Source organism: Neopelma chrysocephalum, unplaced genomic scaffold (assembly GCF_003984885.1).
Source record: "Neopelma chrysocephalum unplaced genomic scaffold, ASM398488v2 Primary Assembly neopelma1_59, whole genome shotgun sequence".
Lineage (NCBI taxonomy): Eukaryota > Metazoa > Chordata > Aves > Passeriformes > Pipridae > Neopelma > Neopelma chrysocephalum.
The window spans coordinates 24,103,445-24,125,673 of NW_020897714.1; the positions used below are offsets into that span (position 1 = coordinate 24,103,445).

The 22,229-nt window shown below is 39.4% G+C and overlaps 1 protein-coding gene across 4 annotated transcripts in view; it reads left to right on the top strand.

Annotated features, from left to right (window-relative positions):
- KIAA1549 (KIAA1549 ortholog) overlaps positions 1 to 22,229 on the top strand; it is a 148,999-nt gene that overhangs the window by 120,872 nt on the left and 5,898 nt on the right. Inside the window, exons 13-20 of one of the 4 annotated variants that reach the window (XM_027680509.1) lie at positions 5,051 to 5,256; positions 6,993 to 7,216; positions 8,360 to 8,504; positions 10,151 to 10,384; positions 11,348 to 11,400; positions 15,173 to 15,318; positions 17,145 to 17,299; positions 21,194 to 21,236. In XM_027680509.1, coding sequence (XP_027536310.1) covers positions 5,051 to 5,256; positions 6,993 to 7,216; positions 8,360 to 8,504; positions 10,151 to 10,384; positions 11,348 to 11,400; positions 15,173 to 15,318; positions 17,145 to 17,299; positions 21,194 to 21,217 — 1,187 coding nt within the window. In that variant the 3' untranslated portion in view covers positions 21,218 to 21,236. The remainder of the gene's footprint in view (positions 1 to 5,050; positions 5,257 to 6,992; positions 7,217 to 8,359; positions 8,505 to 10,150; positions 10,385 to 11,347; positions 11,401 to 15,172; positions 15,319 to 17,144; positions 17,300 to 21,193; positions 21,237 to 22,229) is intronic. The other 3 variants (XM_027680508.1, XM_027680507.1, XM_027680510.1) reach the window with 3 other exon arrangements.

Sequence of the window (22,229 nt, forward strand, 5' to 3'; positions counted from 1 at the left end):
GGCCTAATTGTGGCTCGTGGTACCGGAATTGCAGTTACTTGGGCAGTAGAGGTCACAGCAGGACTTCATACTGTGTGAGTGTGTGTCTTAAACTGTAACTTTGAAAAAGTGAGATTAAAGAAAAAAGAGACCAGAGAGGTGAAAATTTTACGAATAGGTTCTGATTCAGACATCAAAATGCCTGCATGATTGTGTTTTCAAAAGATGAAAATCCGGTGCTAATATGTTAATAACAGTGGTATTTTTTTGTAAAGAACATCTTCCTTCCAGTTAAAATGCCATTTGTCTTGGAGGTACCCTAAAATATATTTCTTTTCTCATTGAAAAGTTGATAAAACAGTGAAAATGCACTTTCATTTTTTAACTAAAACATTCTTTTGAATTCTTTTCCGATTTAAAAGTGCATGGTTAACTGTGCCTACACAAACATGTAAGTGTTTTTTGTGAGAGCCTTTTGGTTTAGATGGCTTGTTCCTTGTTTGTGGTTTTAGCTGCCAGATCTTTGCCTTAAATCACAATAGTCTTCCTAGAGCAAATTCTGATACTGACTGTCTGGTAAAGGAGTTTGTGATATCCCCATCAGTTTTTAATACATGTGGCCTTGATGGCAACAGAAAATTAGGAGAAGACGAAAATATTGACCACATTGTGAGCAGTCTCTTTGGTATATTGAGTGTTTTTCCACACTCTCTGTGAAATACCAGCTGAGATGTAAAGATGACTTCTGAGGAATGCAGTGCCAGTGAAATTAAGGTCATAGCAGACCATAGACATTCAGTTTTTCTTTATGTTGCAGAAATGAGGACTATGTAAGATAGTTTGTTATATAAACAACTAGCTTTGGGGTGGCTAAACAGCAGCTTAAATGATGTGAGATTCTTTAACTTTCGTAATGTGGACTACTGGAAGAGCAAAGGTTGATGGATCAGGCTTTCCTATGTAATGAATGGGTAAGAAAACAAAGCACAGGATCTGCTGATGTGACTAAAAAGTTAAACTTTCTAATAATTCCCCAGGCAGCATATGCTGTATGTACTTTACAGAATTTACAAAGGAAGATACTATCTTGATGCTACGTGTTTTCAGTGCCTTAGGTTTGCTCTAAGGACCAGAAATCATGCCCAAGTGAAAATGTATAGGAAAACAATTATGCTATGACAGAACTCAGAATGGTTTGAGTTGCTCCAACCTATCTGACTTCAATTCTGTTGCTCTGATTTAGTGTTCTCCCATTTCTTCTTGCCTGGGAACTACATTTTCGTCTCTTTATTTTCTGTCTGGCTTAAAACTTTAAGGTTTAGCATTTCGATTCGGTGTAGAAATGTTAGGTGTTGCTGCATCTGAATTACCTGATAAAGGCAGCAAGGATACTGTGCAAAATGTGTCCTTTCTACTTATCGTGCGCTTACTGGATCAAATATGCTATTTTTGCAGCATTTGGTGCCTCTAGTTTGGTAATCATAGGGACTATTTTTAGCATTCAGAATTGCAGGCACTGTCTGGAGAGAGCTCTCTGTTAAATTGGGAGATTCAGCTCCCTTTTTGTGCAGCTGAGGCTTGGCAGTTTGATCCAAGTTCATGCATTTCCTTCAAAAGTAAATGCAATCATCTTACTGCTGTGGTTTTTTTCTAGTTGCCATTTCAGCTGAATTATTTGTCATAATTACTGTGTTGTCTCTTCTTTTTCCTTTATGTTGTCAGGAGCAAACAGAGTGGGTAAGTAACCAGAGCTGGTAGTTGACTACAAATATGAATAGAGGTGCTGGGGCAGCTGCTATTATATCTTAAGGATGGCAGGGTTTGTCTTCTGAGTCTAAAAAACAGAAATTGCTTTTGAGCTGTTGAACTATAAAAAAAAATCTCAGTGACACAAATTATAGTCATCTGGCACATTTTTCTAATTTCCTCCCATTTTTTTCAAATTATTGAGGAAAACATGACTGTGAAAGAAGCAAAACTAAGGCAGCTGTTGGTCCTGAAACTAGTTTTGTATAAGCAAGTTAGAGGTATTGTTAGAAGTTAATTTCTTTGCTGGAAGCCCAAGGCAAACACAAACTACCTGCAAAAAAGCATAAAATATTTTCTCCTGAACTAGTGTTTTCCTGACCAGGATTGAGACATAGCAAACACAGGGCAGGGGAAAGCTGACACTGTCTTTAACAATACATAACATATCTAATGATAAAATAAGGACTGTGTCCTCTGATAGCAGCGTCCATCTTACAGTGGTAGAGAAGGATGGATAGAAGGTTGGTTATGATGCTTTCCATTGTTGGGTTTAATGAGTCATCAGCTGCATCCTAGGGACATAACCTACTGGGATACAAAGAAATGGTATGAAATGTATCTGAAACTGCATACTCTGGCTGATGCAGATACCAGTGGATCAGAGGAAGAATCCCATTGACTTAATCTGATTTTGGATGAGGCCTTATGCCCTTTGGTTGCTGTGTCTCTTGTTTTTATTTCAAGAGGTTCCAGGAAGCAGTAAGCTTCCTCTATGTTTGACTGTATTGGTTTTTATATGAAATCATAGCTTCCTGCAGAGCAATTAATCTCCCTGACATTTCAGTTCAATTAGTAGTTTCAACTCAGGGAACAGTGATGAACATTGATCCTGACATGTGACCTATATGGACTACTTGCTTAAATGTGTTCTGCCCAGTATTGGGGTATTAATTCCTCTCCATTATTTTTTAGCCTCAGCTGACTAGTCTGAGATCAAATTTTCATTTATGTAGTGCCATCTGATAGCTTTATAAGGAAGATTTTCTAAGCATGGACAACACTGTAATATAAGAACTTTGAAATGAGTAATTATTCTCTCTGTCAAAACTTTTTGCTTATTTATGTGTTGAGTTGGAAACCATTTCTTGTTTTGCTATATGTATACAGCGCTGTGCAGTTCCTGACTTTATCTGCTTTACTGTACTTTGTATTTATAGACACATTCAGTGTATGCACACACAGGGGATTTAAAGGTCAGATGGAGCTTATGAGGGTTTTGTGTGTATGTGTATCTTTTTTGCAAAAGGGAGTTTCATACAGTGTTACTGTAGAGCCTTACCAAAATTTGTCAGTGGGACTTTTGGACAGTTTTACAAAATGAGTATAAACCTATTTCGGCAAAGAGGCCTCTGCCAAGCACTTGTTTGTGTGTGTAAAAGGGGAGGTTATGGATGAAATTATAGTGAAATAGAGTGAATGCTTAGTGTAATTGAATATGTTGGACCTTGCTAACCAAGTAATATGAAAATAACCTTAAAATTTTATGTTGGAGGTCAGTGAGCTTGAGAATGGCTGTTAGAGTAAAAAGGTTGGAAAAAAATTACTAATGTGTGGTGGGGAAAATGGGAAAGATGGATGCAGAAGGTCAGATTTCTATTGACTACACAATTGCTCTGAGGGATTCACACTAACTACTTAATATATCTTGTGCCCCTCTCTGTGAGAGGCAACGCTTGCACACTTCTGAGAAAGGCATGAAGATGGGGCTTTGAAGATGACAAATGGTAAAGATGATATAAATAGCTACAGAAGAGAGATGGATATATTTCATTTAGTCTCGGTGTCTTGCAAAACATTTGGGACACAGAGGTCTTGAAAGGAACTGTTTACCTTCTTTTTAATGACACATACAGAAAAGTCACATTTATAAATGTGCATGCCATTTATAAATGGGTACATTTGACAATCCATTGATCAAGTTTGAGAAGTATGAAGAATAAGAATTTTGCTCAACTTGTGGCTGGATTTCTTTCCAGCCCAAAAGTAATGTGCTGTGAATACAATAAAGTGTACCATTCCTTCCTTCTCCTGCTCCCTTTTTGTGCTAGAAGAGGGAAGCAAAGGAGTAAGTGTGATCTTCTATAGAAGATAGCATTCACTCCTCTTCTGAACCCTATCCTGCATTACCAGCACATGTTGCAAATGGATCAGAGCAGTGACTATTTTATTTTCCTGCTTTTGTCTGTTGTAGTTGGATCATGTTGAGCAACAACTGATTCTGTATCACAATCAAGTGAGATTTACCTCCTGATTTGAATCTTGAGAACCCTTATTGTCTGTGGGATTATGTCCCTCTGCACTGCTGTGTTCCTCCATAAGGAGAGTGACAAATCTTGATCTCACAGCTTGTATTTCATGGTGAAAAGCAGTTTGAAAATTTGTGGCTTTACCATGTGGACAAGACAAAAGGTTCCTTTGCACGCTTTCAACAGCTTTTGCAAGCCTCATCTGCCTAACAGTTTCTGGTTTAGGTCTAACTTGAAAAAAATAATCAAATCTGTGCTTAACTGCAAACCACTGGGGTGATCCTACAGATTTCAAGTCTTTTGAAAGAGATGACCTATTTCTATTGAAGTGATTAACTGTTAGCAGGACCTGGGCTGCAACTTCCATGCATATTAGTTTCTGTCGTTTGCTGACCGTATTTGAGTTGGTTTAACCTTTTCAACAAATTACAAGGCAATATTTGTGCAGCTTGCTTATTACTATCTGAACTATTTATCCTGTCACAGAGAAAAAGACTGCTTTGAAAGCTTTACTCAGTAAACTATCTGTAAAATTCTTTGTGGTTTGTGTGGACTTCTAAGGGTTTTTTTGTTTAGTTCCTATATCACTCCTATCACTTAAGAAATACATTTTGCATTGAGACATCTTTCATTGCTCTTTGAACCTCCATTTGCACAATTTGCATCTCCTTAAGTACTGATAAGAGGAACCATTAGCAGTATGTACTTGAACAGCTTTTTATGGAGTAAAGTAGATTGAGATTTTGGGGGTTTGCAAATGCCAAGAGCTTGATTTACAGAAATAAAGAATGACAGCTCACCTTCTGGAAATATAATGGAAAAATGTTTATCATTTGCAAACCACGGGGTAAACTTGTTGTACACTAAATGTGAATCAGCTGGAAGGCCTGCAGGGCAAATTAAACACAGATGGAAAACATGGCATAGTCTTGTAGCACAGCATCTGTAGAGCTTAACATGTGACTGAGATAACCCTGGCAGTACTGCTTTACTCTCTGTTGGTTCTGGTGATTTAGGACCCCCTCAGACCAGCAGTGGAAATGAGCAGCACTCCTCAGCCTCCATCTTTGAACATGTGGACAGGATGTCTCGCTCCTCAGATGCCAGCAGACGGGTCCCAAGCAAGATCCAGCTGATTGCCATGCAACCGATGGCAGCACCTCCGGTTCAGAACTCGGTGCTTTCTGATCGAGTGGCAGAGACCAACAAAATTAATAAAGAGGTAAAGTGCTTTGAATGTTTTTGGAGGACTGTATGCCCAGCCAAGAGGGAAGTGGAAAGTCCAGTTTCTTGTTATCAGGAGTTCCTCGTTAGTTCCTGAGAAGTTAAATCGTGACAAGTTACAGGAATAATCCTGTTTCCGTCCAGAGGAAGAATCTGACCTGTTTTTAAGAGGTATCTAAACCAAAAATTAAACACTGGGAGAGGAGCAAATTTGATGGTCAGGATACCTCGTGTTAGCATCCTTTTGTTATTCATCAGGACATGACTTAATGAGAGTTGTGTTAATTAACATGTGAGAATTGGAACACATGGCCCACCTTGGTTTTCATTTTACATTATTCACTTGAATTTTCAGCAACTCAGGATGTGGGTTATACAAAGAACTTATCTCAAAATATTTTGGGGTGCGAGTTTGCAGCACATTCATTGCCTTCAACTTCTGATGTGTTTATCTGACAGTAAACATACAGAACCTTCCTGCTTTCTCTGAGGCCTCACGTTACTGTAAGCAGAATATAAGCATGGCTGGGGCATGAGGAGAAAAGGTGATGCACTATAAAGGTGATACACTGCCTGACAATACCACATATCAGCATCTTGATTTTGTATTGGGTGAAAGATGACACCTTCTCATAATTCAGAGTGGAAGATTACTGCAACCTGTAACTTAACTTTAAGATTCTCTGTTTCTGAGTACCCTGTGGAAGAGAGGTAAACACATATATCTAGGATACATAGGCAAGAGGACCCACAGAACAGAAATCTCATTATATGGGCAGAAGACACATAATTCTAACTATAGTTGTAAATAGTAAGTCTGACTTGTGTCCATTATATGCTTTTTAGGGATTTTCATGAAAGAATACACAAAAATCAATTTTTATTTGCTTCTTAATTTGCTGATGCAGATGTATTCCAGGACTAGTCCAGCACAGGCAAGAGCAGTTGTTGCTACCTGATCTGGTGCTCAAGTGTTTTCTAGTGATAAGAATGATTTCAGTGAATGTTGGGCCAGGACTTACAAAATGTGGTGTTACAATAGCTTTTCCCAGACAATGAGATGCACTGCAGGAAATTTGGAAAAGGGTGGGAGAGAGGCATGATAACTCAGCGTGCAATAAGATGTAGAGCTGATAGTGACATGTTCATCCAGGGGCCTGGGCCCTTGTGTTGCTGCTACGTTCCTGCATAGCTTATGGCGGCCTCTCGTGCTCAGCAGAGGCACTGAGTTATGAGCTCAGTTAGCTCCTTAAGTTCTTGCTTCATAGATGATGAAGGTCATTAAAGGGAGTGGGTGACAGATTTCATCACTATTGATCAAATGTATCTCTGTTGGACAAGCAAAGCTAACTACAGTCTGGTTAGTCTTATTTTTTCAGAGCATTGTCACTTCTGGCAGACAGCAGGAGTTTTTTGTGTTCCTCCCGCCTTTTGTTAACAAACTGCCACCTCCTTCTAACTGCACCTGCTGTGCTGGCAATCGTGTTGTGTATAATAGTACATCTACCTGGGGAGACAATGGGGATACTGAAAAATACCTGAGAAAGAAAGTGTGTTTGTTAATTGTGTGACTTATTTTAGTCTTTCAGAGATTTGGAGGAGGGAGGGGGCGAGGAAGGGAGAGGTAGGCAGAGGGATGGGGAGGAGAGGGTCATGGAAGAGCAGCAAAATCCAGTTTGCAAAATATCCAAGTGAAAAATGCAATTCTTTTTCTCCCCCCCTTCCTCATTTAAGATACAGACAGCCCTGAGGCATAAATCTGAGATTGAGCATCACCGCAATAAGATTCGCCTTCGCGCCAAGCGTAAAGGGCACTATGAATTTCCAGTGGTGGACGACGTGGTGGTGGTTGACTCCAAAGAACAGCACAGAATATATCGCAAGGCACAGATGCAGATTGACAAGATCTTGGACCCTGGAGGCAGTGTGCCTACAGTCTTCATAGAGCCCAGGAAGAGGTATGGATTTCAGAGATGGAAAGAGCAATTTTCTTTTAGAGTCAGTGCCCAAAGTACATCAAAACTGTACTTCTTAACTTTCAGAGCTTAAAATCATTTTGATCACCAGTTGAATTTGAGTTATCTAGGTGAGAAGGATTGGATTGTTTCAAGCATTTTGATTTATTTCACTATATACCAGTATGTTTTGTTTTCACATTATTCTTTAACAAGTTCTCAGCAATGAATGCTTGATAAATAAGCCCAAATGTATGAAAACTGTCTTAAAACAATTTAGTATTTGCTCAGCCATTTGTTTGAATAATTCTTGTGTGGTGTAGAGGGATCAAAATTACAATATCAGCACTAAAAAAGATACATGGAAAATATAACCTGCAAGTAATAATATTTTTATAAAGGGAGGGGAAAATAAGCAAAATAAGTAAAACCTTGAACAACCTAAAAAGCATGAGGATTTTGAATGTTAAAGGCAAATTCACAAATCAATGAGGTTACCCAGAGGGAATACATAAAAGATTATGAAGGACATTTGTCAGCCTCACAGATCTGCCTTCCTGGCCTTGTATTTTCAGAGTAAGTTTTCCCTGACTTCTCTTTAGGGCTTATGAATACCAGCACTTTGTTTCTGGAGCACTAGTACCCTGCGACTGGTTCTGCACTGCTAGAATGTAGCTTTTCTCCAGCTGTGTGTGTTCCTCAGCTGGTTTGCCTGGTGGGGTTAAACCCAACGTGCCAAGCACAAAGCCTTCTTGGCAGTGTGGTCTGTTCTGCTACTGCAGATGTGTCAGACATTGCTCTGGGAGACCTGGAGAGGCACTGGCAGGGGGAACTGGAGCACAGGCAACTTTGACAGATGAATATAGAAGGGAGATGACACTAGAAAGAATTTGAGGGAGAAATGGGACGTTTTGGAGAGTTGCCAAGGAGAGTGTTGTTAGGAGAGCTCAAGGAAAGAGATTTGAGGCTACCTAATGGAACTGGCATGAAAAACTGGGAAAGGAAAGAGAAACAGGGCTGAGGCAAGGATGACTTGGAGGAAATGGACAGAGGAGTTCAAACTTAAGTGAGATGAGAATAAAAATTGCAAAAAGAAATGTGATTACCTTTGTCTCTCTCTCTGCTTTTTCTTTTCTTCCCCTTAAGTTCTCGTGCAAAACGTTCTCCCAAGCAGCGCCGGCGACATCAGATAAATGGGAGTCCGATTGATGCCGAAAAGGACAGGTTAATCACAACTGACAGTGATGGGACATACAAAAGGCCTCCAGGAGTCAATAATTCTGCATATATTGTATGTATGTCTGTGAATGGCAGGAATGTTCTGGTAATCATAATGACGGTTGTGACATTGGGAGGGTTTTGGCCTTCTGACTATGGTCTATATGGCCAGTTTCAGTCACGTGTAGTTAGCATGTAAATCAAAGTGAAATAAAGATTTAATTGACGGTCTGTCACTATTAAGCAGTAAAATTCTGCCAAGTATTCCTTGATATTAGAGGCCAAGAACCAAAGGCTTGTTTGCATTAATGCCACTGGGTTATACACATGAAAGTGTGCTTGGCATGTTCCATAATATCTTGAACATAGTTTCACTCTAGTCCAATTTGCTGAGTGTTATATATTCATATGTTACAGAAAATTTCATCCTTTGCTCTCACAGAGTGGAAGACTCAGTTCATTTTGTGAGAAATTTTCTCATCTTTAAAATGTGGGAATTAATTATTAATGAAAGAGAAACATGTCTTTGTACTACAGTAGCTTGAAACAATTCTAATGCAATGTCTTGAAAATTAATTTTTTTTCCTGTCTAAAAAAAGCAGACCCTGGAGAATACTTCTGTTCAATCATATCCATGTCACAAACTGTATTTAGGCATCTTTAACCACTTCTGAGCAGACTTCACTAAGCCTAATGCTAATATTGGAAACCCCTGGACAGTTTTCATCTTGAAAGATGGTTTAAAGATTTTAAGGATTTCACCATTAGCTGCATATGCAGTCAGGTGACTACAATGTCGATTTCTGCAGTTTCCTTCTGCTTTCAAACATGAGTGTGATGATTTTAATGTCATGCTGCAGCAGAATGAATTATCATCTGAAGCTGTTTAATTAAGACATGTCACACAGCAGGCTCAGCCCCTTTGGCATCTGTAGCGAGACAGTGCTCAGAATGCTAAGTTCTGAATAAAGTAGAGGTTTGTGCCTCTTGACAACTGATTTTGCAGTCTGCATGCAGTGGTAAGAATGAGCTTTGATAATAACTCTGCTGCTGCAAAGCTCTTTTAATTTCCTCTTGCTGATGAACAATAAGCCCATGTGGTAAGATCCCAGGTAGTAATTATGATGCATGCCTCAGGCATTGCTGCTATGAAGCACTTACGTGAATCCCATTCAGGTGATGCACCCAAGTTCAAGTTCCATGCAGGTAACCACTTAGATCCTTAACAGCTTCCTTTGTGTGTTTTTCTAGGAGGTAATAATTGTTTAATGTTATTGCTGATGTGGTCAGTTATAAGCTAAAGACTGAATTAATTTCTTGGAACTGCAAAAGCTGCAAAGTCAAAGATGTAGATGGAGCTGATTGTCTTTTTGTGGGTGGAGAAGTGCATGATTTCACTACCTGCTTGCAAACCACAAGATTTCTATGGCTTAGTAACTACTGCACAAAGCTCTGATGCCTTATCTGAGATCATTGTCTTTCAGATCACACTGAACGAAGTATTTGAGCAGCTGGTGTTATGTATGTGCATGCATATATGCATGCAGAAGTGAGGAGGGTAAGGAGCAGGTGTTGTCCAGCACCAGCACTTGTGCCATTTGTCCCGTTGTGGTTCTGGCAAAGGCAATGTTGCTCAGACTTAAGGCTCACAGGGGCTTGGAAGCTGGGTGGTTACATCTTCCCTGTACCTGCCCTTCACCTTCTTTCTGTTTCCTCCAGTCTGATCCAGACTTGCCTCCTGAACCTCAGACATCATCTTCAGCCGACCTGGGGAAGTTCCCTGGCTTGCCCTCCCACCCGGTGTCGCAGTATGTGCCCCCGCAGCCGTCCATTGAAGAGGCTCGGCAGACCATGCACTCGCTGCTGGATGATGCCTTTGCGCTGGTGGCTCCCAGCAGCCAAGCCGCCAATTCCACAGCTGTGGCACCGCCCGGGGTCACTGCAGGACAGCCGGTAAACAACACTCCTGCTCGAGCAGGGAGGGGAACTACATGCCCCCAGTGGGGATCAACTTATGGTCCAACTCAGGCAGTAAACAACCCATTTAATGTGAGTGATGCAAGGTAAAGGGCTTTTCTGGGCAGGTAGTTAGCACAGGTTGAGCCACGGTCACTGTTACTGTGCCCTTGCTGTCAGGACTTACCAGAAATGTGGGACAGTTCCTGGAACTGGGAGAATTCAGAAATGACCATCAGAGGATGTTGAATTTGCTTTTAAGCTATTTGGATTCTTTTCCCATCTCAACCACAAGAAAAGATAGGAGTTCTCCTTTAGGGTAACTTTTCTTTTCTTCTCAGTTAGGATCTTGCACAGATCAGTCTTGCCATGTCCAAGAGTAAAACTTTGTTTTAAATATATGTGGTAACTTGACAATGAAAAAAAGAAACATTTGACTTGGGTCATGTTTTTCATCAAGGTATCCAAATGCTTTCAAGAGGTGAGGGATAGGGAAGCATTATTTCTATGTATGACTTTTTGCATTTAATGGAGCACTGAAACACAGGGATAATCCTTTAGGTCATCTCTAGTTCTGTTGAGTCTGAGCCCTGTGGTCTCTGCTGTAGTCTTATGCTGGTTGAGGTCTAATGAGATTTCCAAATGCAAAGCTTGGTTTGCTGAAAGTGTTCAGCTAAGCAGACATTGGAGCAGCCCTAGATCTTCTGCACATGAGAGAAAGCGTTTCTGGAAGGTTTTTAAGTTAAGACTCGCATTAGACAGTAGCCTGCTGTAGCAGTGATTCCCAGATCTTCTTGTGCTTCTGTGTGTGTAAAACCGAACTCTTATGGCTGCCATCAAGTCACGCATACAGGCCTAGAGATCTCTGCCATTCATCTCTTAAAAGGCTGACAGTGAGCTTCCCAGGGTATGCATTTTGATTTTAATTTGGTTTGTTGTTTTTTTTTATTCTTCTGACAGAGATATATGGAATTTGGAATGACTCCGCCAACAGCACCAGGTCTCCTACCAAGGTAGCTTTTCACTGATAAAATTATAATTTATTATTTTCCTTGCAATTATTCCAGATTTCTTACTGTCACTGGCATATTATTATGCAAAGTACTGTATAAATGAGAAGTAACAGGAGTCCAGATCCAGTCTTTGTAATTTATTTATGTAGCATGAATGACATATGCATGTGGTATGGAATGTGTTTAAAAGAAATATGTTTCTAGCCCCTTGGCTATAGAGATATCCTTCCAAATATTCAGTAAACCACTGAGTTTCAGCTTTTGGAGAGCCTGAAACTGTTACTCAGATGCATGTAATTCTCCCAATGCTCTGACTTTCATCTTGTTTCTGTATCCTCAGGGCAACACTCACTTGCAAAAGCTTTCATATGACTAACAGATTCATTCTATTTTTAACCAAGTTGAGAACAAATGACAGAGCACAGTGACCCTCATAGAGAAAGCCTGCCTGGCAGGCCTATTATTATAAAATCAGGGAAAGAGCAATTTTTCCATCTTCTCCTGCCCTTGCTATGGGAGAATTGTGTAAAGAGAAGAAAATGGTTGTCCAGGTGACTGCTAATTTCCCACTTGGTGTCTGTGTTTTGTCTACATGTCAAGGTGAACCTTGAGTCATGGTACCCACTGTGTTCAGACTTGTCTCCAAGGCGCTGCAGCCAAGGTGGTGAAATGGTGGCCTCGTGCTGCTCTCTCATTACCTTCTTACGGCTCACCATATGAGATGAAATCCCACTGGTATCCCTGGCATTCATTCAAATTCACCTGAAGTATTCATTGCCCTGGAAACTTGTTGGTAAAATGGATATGAAGAACTTTATTTATTGTTCTGCAACCTGATTTTGAAACGACCAAGTAGAAAAGGAGGAGTTTCCAAGCACATTTTCTTACCTAGGTCTTGTCTGGAGGTGGCAGTTTCAGTGTGAGTGGAGCGTACATGAAGTGAAACACAGTATGACGTGGTGTATTTTTTGTAATTTAGGTTACCTTGAAGATTATGAGCTTTGAGAGTGCCAATACAAAGCATTACCAGTTGTTTGTTATTGAGGATTTGCTCTTTGTTGGCCTGTTACACATTCAGGGAAAATGTGATAAATTAACCATGAAAGTGCTGTAGCCCATATTAGTACACCTGAGCAGGATGGTGTCTTTGCAACATATTTTCTGTTCAAAAATTTATCACCTTTTGACACAGGCACTCTGAATTTATGTAAGTCACAAATTAATTGCATCATGATTAAAAGTTTAAATACTGCCTTTGCCAGTGCAGATTAAGTTAACAATCTGCAAGGTCATTGACCTTAACAGAAAGAGTTCCTTTAAGTTTTCATTACAATAGGAAGTTTCCTCAAGCTTGGTCGATAGAAAACAAGGAAAGAGTTGTCATGGTTGTGCAATGGAAGGTATTCTCAAATTCTGAAGATAATGATAAACAAATTGATAGAACCAGTTCACCAATTAGAGGAAGGAAAAATAACCTGAGGTCAGTATGATTAGGTGGCATGTATCAATGTCATAGTCCATTGGCTTAAATATGCAGTGCATGGAATAATAGTTGAGTGAGCGTACTGTTCTCTTCTCTATACTAATGCAGTCAGCATCTTTAATGGGGTGGAACCAACCTGGGGCAAAAAATTAAATGTAAAAGACCTAGGTCACATAACAGCTAGGCAAACATAAAGGCACAGTGAACAGTTTTTGCCAGAAAAAGGATATTGCATCATGCAACAGAGATAGAGCTACTTAGCCATAGTGGCTTAGTGGTGTAAAATTGATTTTTGGGGTGGGATCTCCCCACTTAATTAAATGACTGGAGATTAATTTTCTTCTTTTGAATGTGCAAAAGTCAAAAGCTGTATATAGGAAGGAGCACTAGAAAGCCTGTATGATATAGATGCAGAGCTGTATCCCAGTTTAATACTCCTCTGTTGATCTCTGACTTTAAAGAGAAGCTATATCTATCTATTATACACAAAGTTGAGAAGAGAGGGTAAAGGGTTATTAAGTGTGTACCTTTCAAGTACAAACACATCAGCAATAAAGGATATACTTCCTGTCCTCTGAAAAGTTAGCACAATAATAATACATTTGCAGTGATGTTGAAAAAATATTTTCTTTAGAAAACATCAAAAAGTTGTAGCAATTCATTAGCTTCAAAATTCCAGCTCAGCACTTCAGGCATAAAAAGCCAGATGATCACATCCTTTACTGATTGCAGTGATTAACATAACAGAAGTGATATTGTTAAACATTACCTACCCATTGAAGCATTTATTTTAACTGGTTTGTAGGTGTGGTTGGAAATGGTTTCCTTTGGATCTGCTGGGTGGACAGGTGGAATTGTATGTAAGGGAGCTGGGGAAATTCTAGCACTTCCACAGCAAGACTGTTGCAGCTTGAAGCTCTTATACCTCCTCCATTTAGTAATACTGTATGCCAAGTACCTGGTACTTCAATTTACAATTACTTGTTGGTGCTTTAATAGGCTCTTATTTGTCTTTGTTAGTCAATTTATTATTATGTCAACTTTCTTTTCTCTCTGGCTGTCATACAGAGGTGGGTAATTTTCCAAATAAAGCACAAATCAGTCACAGGATTTTCCCGTAAAACAAAGGAATGTAAAATTGAGGTCTTGAGGAATAGGATACATTGCAGTCCGTAACCATAGAAGGGCTTAGATGCCATTGTGGTAAAAGGCATATAAAAGTCATCCCCAGTCCTCACTTTGTGTGATTTCATGTGCCTGAGTTGGGATGTTTGTCTCACTTTGCTTCATTTGTACTCACCAGTGAGAAGCTCTTGCAGAAAGCGGTTTAAGGTAATCTTTTGCTTTGGATGCCTCTTGGGAAGTGTCTCTGATCATACCTGGAGGCTGAGAGAGTCGAGCCTAGTAACCTAAGCACCTGAAGTTTGGGCATCCACACTTCCGCTATATTGATAGGAATCGATAACCCCTGAAAAGTCAACTACCATCAGTCCTTTAAAATACAATCTCCCCATGGCAGGGTTAACATATGTTAATAGGAAGCATAAGAAAAGCAGCATTTCCATCTCCCTCTCTGTCCCTGTTCAGTGAATTAATTATAGGATTTCTTTTACAAGTGCACTTACCTTGGCACAATTAGTGAAGTTAGACTGATTACAGTTTCTGTTGTTAACTCTTTCAGTAAATATATAACAGTGACTACCAGCACCAACCTGATTTATAGGAAGCATTAACTTTAGTATACATTGCATCTCTTCATATGTGCTAATTACAGCTTTGAGTATTTTGATGAATCTTCAAGAGCAAAAAATTTGAAAACTTCCTGGAAAATTATCAGAATGCTTGATGAAGTATTAATTGTTTGTGAAATACACATGTAATGCACTTTGTATGGTTTTAGACCAAAACTGCGTGTCCAGAAAATCTAGAGTAGTCAGCTTTTTTGCTGAGGTAAGCAGCTACATCACTACTCTTATCCTATTTTTCTGTTTTTGAAGATCCTTTTTTCCCTAAGGGGAAAACAAGATCTCAAGATCTGTGGACTTTTTCCCCTGTATTGAGGAGACTGCAACATGTGAAAAACACTTGTGTAAACTTTTGTTATACTATTCCTGTGCAGTGCAGATTGTGGAGGAGGATTATGATCTTCAGGTGTAAATATTGTCTTGAACATTTAAGGTTATAATGTACAGTAAAAGGCATCGTAAAGAGCTGTTGTATGAGGTACGCCTACATTATTGTTTCTAGTTAGGGAATTCACTTATTTTAATCTTGACTCCATTTCCACAGGCAGAACTTTGGGCCAGGTTTTCTTCAACCTGCAGAGTTAATGCACCCAGAGCAGCCGCCTCCTGAGGTTCCGTATTCCTCCAGAGGGATGTACTCAGAGGAAATGCCGTCAGTGGCACGGCCACGGCCCGTTGGAAGCACTGCAGGTACACTGCACTTAAGTTGAATGTGCACTAAAATAACTGATCCCTTTCTGTATCTACCCTTTTGCCGAGGTCACCACTAGGACGTCATCCTCCTTCAGCTACTACACATGACATGTGGTCCTTGCCTTCATTGCCCCCCAAAAAAATCATCACAAAATGAGGTTAACTTTACATCCACAGGACCTTGCTGAAAAAGGCAGTGCTTTGCCACCTTTTAAATATCTTACAGGCACCGGTTATCACAAAGCATATTTTCACAAAACCTCATTCTCTAAGAATGGAAAATTACTTGTTTTAGGGAGTACAGTGTGTGCTAACTTTCCACTGCCAGCTAATTCTTTTTTGCTAACCAAGCCAATTGATGCATCCCAAATCAGCATGCTAAATAGCAAATTTTTTTTAATACTTTCCTACGGTTTCTCATTTCTTTTCCTAGAATTGTATGCATAAAAGCAGGATCTCTTAGTTTGTGATTATACTGTCTATTGCTGCTGTCCCATAGGAAATCACCTTCCCTGATTTGGTTCTGAGATAATTTCCATAGCACTCATCAATGCTATCATGAATAAGATGCTAACATCATATGGCAATTAAGCAGCAAACACTGATTCTAAGAATAAAAGATTGTATTGTTATGCAAATGTCACAGTTAATTTTCTCCCAGATAAATGTTTTCTTCCTGGGGAATTGAAAAAGACTGGAAATACAATCATATACTCATGTCAGAAGCCTAGTTTTGATAGTTCCTCTCCCTGTAAATGTTAAAAGAATGAGAATGGTAGGAATATAGTAACTATTACAGTTTAATTATGGTTATTTTATTCACTGATTCACACTATTATCTAAATGTTCATATCTATTCTGCTTTAAAGCTTGGAGGTAATTCATATATTTAGTTTCTGTTCTTCAGCATAATTATGTGTGAATATCAAACTTGTCAAATATTGGGGGTTTTTAAGAGGAAAATATGAAAGTGATCTAACTGTCCATCACTTAAATCACACTGTTGTTTTTGTCTTTTCCTCCCTTTTTGTACATACACACAGTTTTATGTATCTCTGGGTTAAATGTGTGTCATTTCTAAGGAATAATAAAGTATTATTTTAATAATTATAATAAAAAAAATTATATTCCTCTGTGGGAAAATTCAGGAAGAAGGAAAGCTGGCATGTTGTTACATGTCTCTTGCAATTAATGGTGGCGGCTATCCTTTGCATGTGTTTGAAAGCAGCAGGAGGGGAGGGAAGGGAAGGAGAAGGAGAAAGGAGGAGGTTAGCTTTCAGACTGAAAGGAGATACAGCGTGTTCTGACCTTCCCATTAGTTAATGACAGCATAGTTTAATATTTAACCACAAAGCAAAACTCAAAGAACCACACTCTTACGTAGACATGTATTTTTTTCTTCTGAGGGATGGAACAGAAGGCAGAAAGTTAGGGTCTTGCTAGTGTGATGCAAGTAAGGTGTGCCACAGGAACAAATGTCTTCTCTTTGCTGCTAAGTAATTTACATGAAAGCATTGCCAGAGCTTTTAGTAAACGCTATTTGGAAAGGGCTGGGATGTCTGAGATGCATGTATCTCAACCTAATCTTTCAGTGCAGTGAAATGAAATGCATCACACTCAAATGAACTGCACAAAATGCACATAACTTTTCCTTCTTTGTTCTACACTGACAACCTTCTTTCTGCTGATTTTTATTAATTGCACAGAAACAGAGCTTCATTTTCTTCTTGTCTCCTGCTTCCAACAAAGTTTTATGTTGTCATTTGTCTGCCCTGCAAACTTGACTGTGTATAAAGATGAAAAAAACAATATTTGCTTTTAAGGTTCTCAGATACAGCACCTCACTCAGGTGGGAATTGCTAGCAGGATCGGAGGTCAACAAGTGGAGATCCCCTCAGGCAGAGCAGGGCATGGCCAGCCGGGGGGGCCAGGGTGGCCCCAGTACCGTGGAGAGGATGAATGTGCTAGGCGAGATGCAGTGAGTACTGTGTTACACATTTGCATAGTTTCCAAAGTAGTGATATGTTTGGGTATTTTTTCCTGCATTACTGTTTGGAACTTTTTACCCCTGGAATACTTTCAGTTGCTTCTCTGACATTCTTTGCTTTGCTCTTTGAACCCTTGTTAGTTATTCCAACTTCTGCTTGCTGTTCTTTCATCTTTGCTTCTCTCTAACTGCTTTCTCTCATTTTACCCTAACCTTTTTTTTTTCTCACTTGAGGCCTTCACCCATTAATTGCAGTTCATCCAGTTCTGCTTCTGAGCTCCAGCAGAGGTGGATACTGCTTTCCATTTCTTCTTTGAAATATGCCTCTGTATTTTGAGATCATTGTAAGTAGAAAACATTGAATTAAATTGTCCCAGACTACCATCCTACTTTGTATGGGTATATTTCTTTTGTCTTCTGTATTGGTGCACAACAGCAGGAGTCAGGGCAAAAGAATAAGCTGCATAGTTGCATGTAACATTAGAGGTGTTTCTGAACAAGTTATTTTCCTAACCTCAGTCAGCAGGATGTGGTAAATTAATATGTATTCATTTACCAGTGTTGCCTAGGCAGCCATGGTGATTCCATGTTCTTGGCAGTGGTGCTTCTAGAGGTTGACATTTCTGATTCAACCAGATATGTGAGGCTGAAGATAGTATATGGCCTTTCCAGGAGAGAGACAGTTGCCTGCTTCCAGTCCTTCTTTGGTGTACTTGCATCCTGAAGCAGACTGACCTGTGATAGCTCTATGGTAGTACTCTAGAGAGTGACAGCTTTATGCTTCTTTTGCTTCTTTGTTTAAACAATCTTTTTCTGATTTTTTCCTCAAGAGAGGAAGGCAGGTTCTCCTCCTTTTGCATGCTTAGAGTGGTGTGTGTTCACACTACTTGAATTTGCTATGCAGTACTGCATGGTCTTGAAACAGCTTTACAGAAAGGAAGTGCAGCAGGATGGCCTTATTTTGAGATTTTGTTGGAATTGAGCTGCCTCCACTCCATATGAACTTGAGGAGCAGCATAAAGATTTTGAGAACTGGGTGCACTAGAAAGAAACTCTGTTGGTACTATTCAAAAACTTTATCTGTCAAAGCTGAAAGGTGTATTTTTCTAATTTAATGTGCTCTCTGTGCTTGAAACTGTAGTATTTGAATGCAAGATCATCACAATTTCAGTTTACATAGAAAAGAGCACTTGCACGAGAGATCTTAGTGTCTCCTGTTCCATTTTCAGAGACATCTCTGGGTTACCATTGATTGACCCTTCTTAACCCTTGTCTCTCTTTTCTGAAAGTAACTTTTCTAAATCTGTGGGCCTGTCCCTTCTGCCCCTCAAGTGCACATTCAGCTATTACTTTCTTAATGTTTTATTACATGAATTGCTGACTTATTACTGAAAGTTCAGGTATGGACCCATTATATGAGATCTTATACAAAGAGTTACCTGCACAGCTTTCAAAAATTCACAGCCCAGTACAATGTGATTTGGCTGCAGTTTGCACCTTCAGTCACAGTTTCAGGTGTGTTCAGGTCATTTCAGTCCAGGTTGACTTTCTTTTAGTTCATCTCAGTTTATAGATTTGCCTCGGCTTTGACAGAACTTTTTGCTCACTGGTTGCTGCAGTTCGTATGTTACTGCAATGTGAATTTTTTTTCAATTATTTAAAAAAAAAAAGGCAAAAGGAGGAGATCACAGACTAAAACTTATCTGACTATGATGTCATTCAGTTGTAGGAGAGCTCACCTATTTCCCACACTTTCCTTTTCCTATGAGCAGTATTTTCTTTTTTTTGCGAAGGATTCTTCCCATTAAAAAAAAGAAGCCTTAGTCTTGTAGCTTTCTGTATTTAAATAATTACCTTCAGAGTTTGGATGTTTTCACTAGGACAGAGCTCTAAATTTATCTTTCCTCCTTTTGGAAATGAGGCTTTACTTAAAAACAGTTATGTTCCTTATGGTGCACTATTCAACTGATCCTTTGCAAACAGTCTTAGTGTTCCCTCATTCTGAGCAAGTTTCTAAAGTTAAACTCTGCATTTAGGAAGATTAGAATCTAGATCATTCTTCTCACACGCAAACCGGAGAAGGATCTGCATTTGTACCTCCTAACCCAAAGCCAGTGTGCAGGGTACCATCAATTCACCTTAATTCTCCATCTAGATGACCTGGGCAACCAGGAGAATTACAGGATTTCCTTAGCTGACACAAAATACAATACTGAGCGAGTGCTCATTTGAGCGTCAGAACAAACAAAGCCTGGTTTCTTACAGGTGGGTGGAATGTCTTGCATATCTCTACCTCCCTACCACCACCTGGCATCATCTCCTACCCATCTACAGTCCCTTAGAGGTCTCCATTGTTCTCCCAAGTCTTTTCCAGGTTTGCAGTGTTTCCCCAAAGCTACTCTTATCCTTTCACTCTATTTTTCTACTCCAGCTGCCCACTGTAGTGTGTCTAAACAATCTGACCATTCTTAAAGCTGTCTGTCATGTACCCCAGGTGGCCCCTGTGAGATATGTGCTGGCTGACAGATCTACCTGAGCACAGCCTAACTTGACCTTTCTGCCACTCAGAAGCAGATTCAGTGATAGCACAGATCAGGTTATGTCTAATTAGCTACCTGATTTTGTGAATTTTATATATCTGTTCATATATATATATATACACATATGTCTGTGTATATATTTGTACATCCAGTTCAGTTGAAATTGGCCAGAGTACAACAGGTATTAAGTGGAGATTAATAAATTTACAATGTGATCTCATAAATCTTCATTTTTAAAAAGGAAGATTCAGGAAAGATGGCTTTGTCAATTTTTTGTATTGCTGTTAATTATGCAAAAGTTTCTAGATAAAAATCTAAAATTTATGAATACTATATAAAACCATATATTTTTACATATATAATATACCAGTGTGTATTTCTGTTGGTAAAGAAATTTAAAAGTAGAAAAAACCAGCAAACTGAAAAAACATGTCCGTGGTTTTGGTCTCCTTATTTTGCTGTTGTAGTTTAGTAGACATTAGGTTTCTAAACCAATGTGGTATTGAAAGTTGTCAGGCTTGTTTAATTCTGATGTTATATGGGAAATCACAGAAACACATACTTTTCTTTTTCTTAGATATTTAAGAAAACCTTGATAACCTTATAATGTAAAAGACAGCCACTGAGGTCATCAGATGTTCTTTCTAACTCCCATTATAATTCCCCTGTAACCATTCTTATGGTAGTAATGCAGTGCAGTGTGAGGTAGGAGCTGAATCATGTAATGCATTTGAATGTGAAGTAACCTGAACATAATTTAGGATGCTATTAAGACTCATGTATCAAGGAATGTTTGCTTTTAATATTTTCTTATGTCATCTCTTCTCTGTAAACCCACAGAGTACTTGTCAGGTTTGCCAACTCTAGGCTGCACATACGAATTAGTTTCAGGTTTCACTGCCAAATGAATAATTCTGAACAATCAAGAGACCCATTCATTTCTTTCTGATACTGAAATCACCTCTCTTTTATAAGATATAAGACAGGATGTTACTTGGAAAACCTTTACCTGTCATTCTTCTATTAAAGCCTCTTTTTCTCCTAATCTGTCTCCCCAAATTAACTGTGTAAATGATGAGTGCTGTACGTGAGCTGTGCAAGAGAGTCAAAAATCTATTATTAGTTCTACTTTATAAAAAATGGCTTAAATTTTATTCTGTGATATTATTAGAGATGTTAAGGAACTTACTCCTGCCCATTTTTGTGTTCCCTGCACACTGCTGCCACACTCGCTCTAGGTCCCCCGTATCCTTCCCAGGCTCTGCTTTGTAATCTCTTCATTCCCCTCCCCCTCACTCCCAAATCCTCTTCTAGCTGACCTTGCTGTCCTTTCTTCCCCCATCAGGTTGCTCTCTCTGCTACTACTTAAGGCTTATCTACAGAGAAAGGTAGTGCTCACTGAATTGTGATGACTGTGATCTGAATTTGCTGCAGGTGGCTGCTCCCCATCCCCAGACCCTCTGAAAGGGGATCACACTGCTTTGCTCCCAATTGTGTGTTCAAGTCCTTTGTGTCCAGTGTTTTCTTCTGGCTGTCTCTCAGGCTTCAGCAGTATGAGGCAAGGGGAAACACTTGCTTCTGAGGTGTCAGCTGGAATTTAGATTTTCAAAATGTACATTGTTTGTGTCCGTACTGGGAGTTGGTGCAGTCACCCAGTGTACTGTAAATTCATGCTTTGTTTTAGTGTAAGCAGATTTTCTTCCAGATAGAGGAGCCATAAACTCAGGCTTCTGTTTTGTTTCTCTCTTGTTTTTTTAAAAAATACGCGTTACTGAACAAACGCAGAATTAACCCCTTTCTACCCTGAAACAGTGATTGTCCCTAAACTGGATATATGTGTTTCTCACATATGTAAAACAGATGTTGAGTATGAAAAATCTAATCTTTCAAGTCTGAGTAATTTTCTCCTTCTGCTTCTTCTGTTGACTGTGTTTTCCTGGGCACTGGTCAGTCACAGGGTCCTCAAAAGTGTAGAGTCTGAACAGGCAAGCCAGGCAGAGAAAGGGAAGGTCAAACTAGTAGCATCTGTGCTTATAAATAGTATGGCGATACGACAGCCAGGAAGACAGTGATTTGCCTGTTGTCTTTTAGGAAGTTGGTAGAGATGGAAGGAAAGAGAAGCCAATTTTGTTGACTTCCAGTTCTGTGGGTTTTCTCCCCACCTCCTTCCACTTCAGTTTCTAAACATACCAGAGATTGGAAAGGTGGTCAAGGCTTTTTAATGGATACTGAAAGAGATTTTGAAAATCACTGGACTTGAGGCAGTCCAACAATTTTGTGTACACTTGTTGTTTTGTGCTCCGTAAGAGGAATCACTCATTCATGTAGCAGAAGAACAGTTGCAGCAGATAGAAGCATCTCCATGTTGCTTTCCCCTCTGT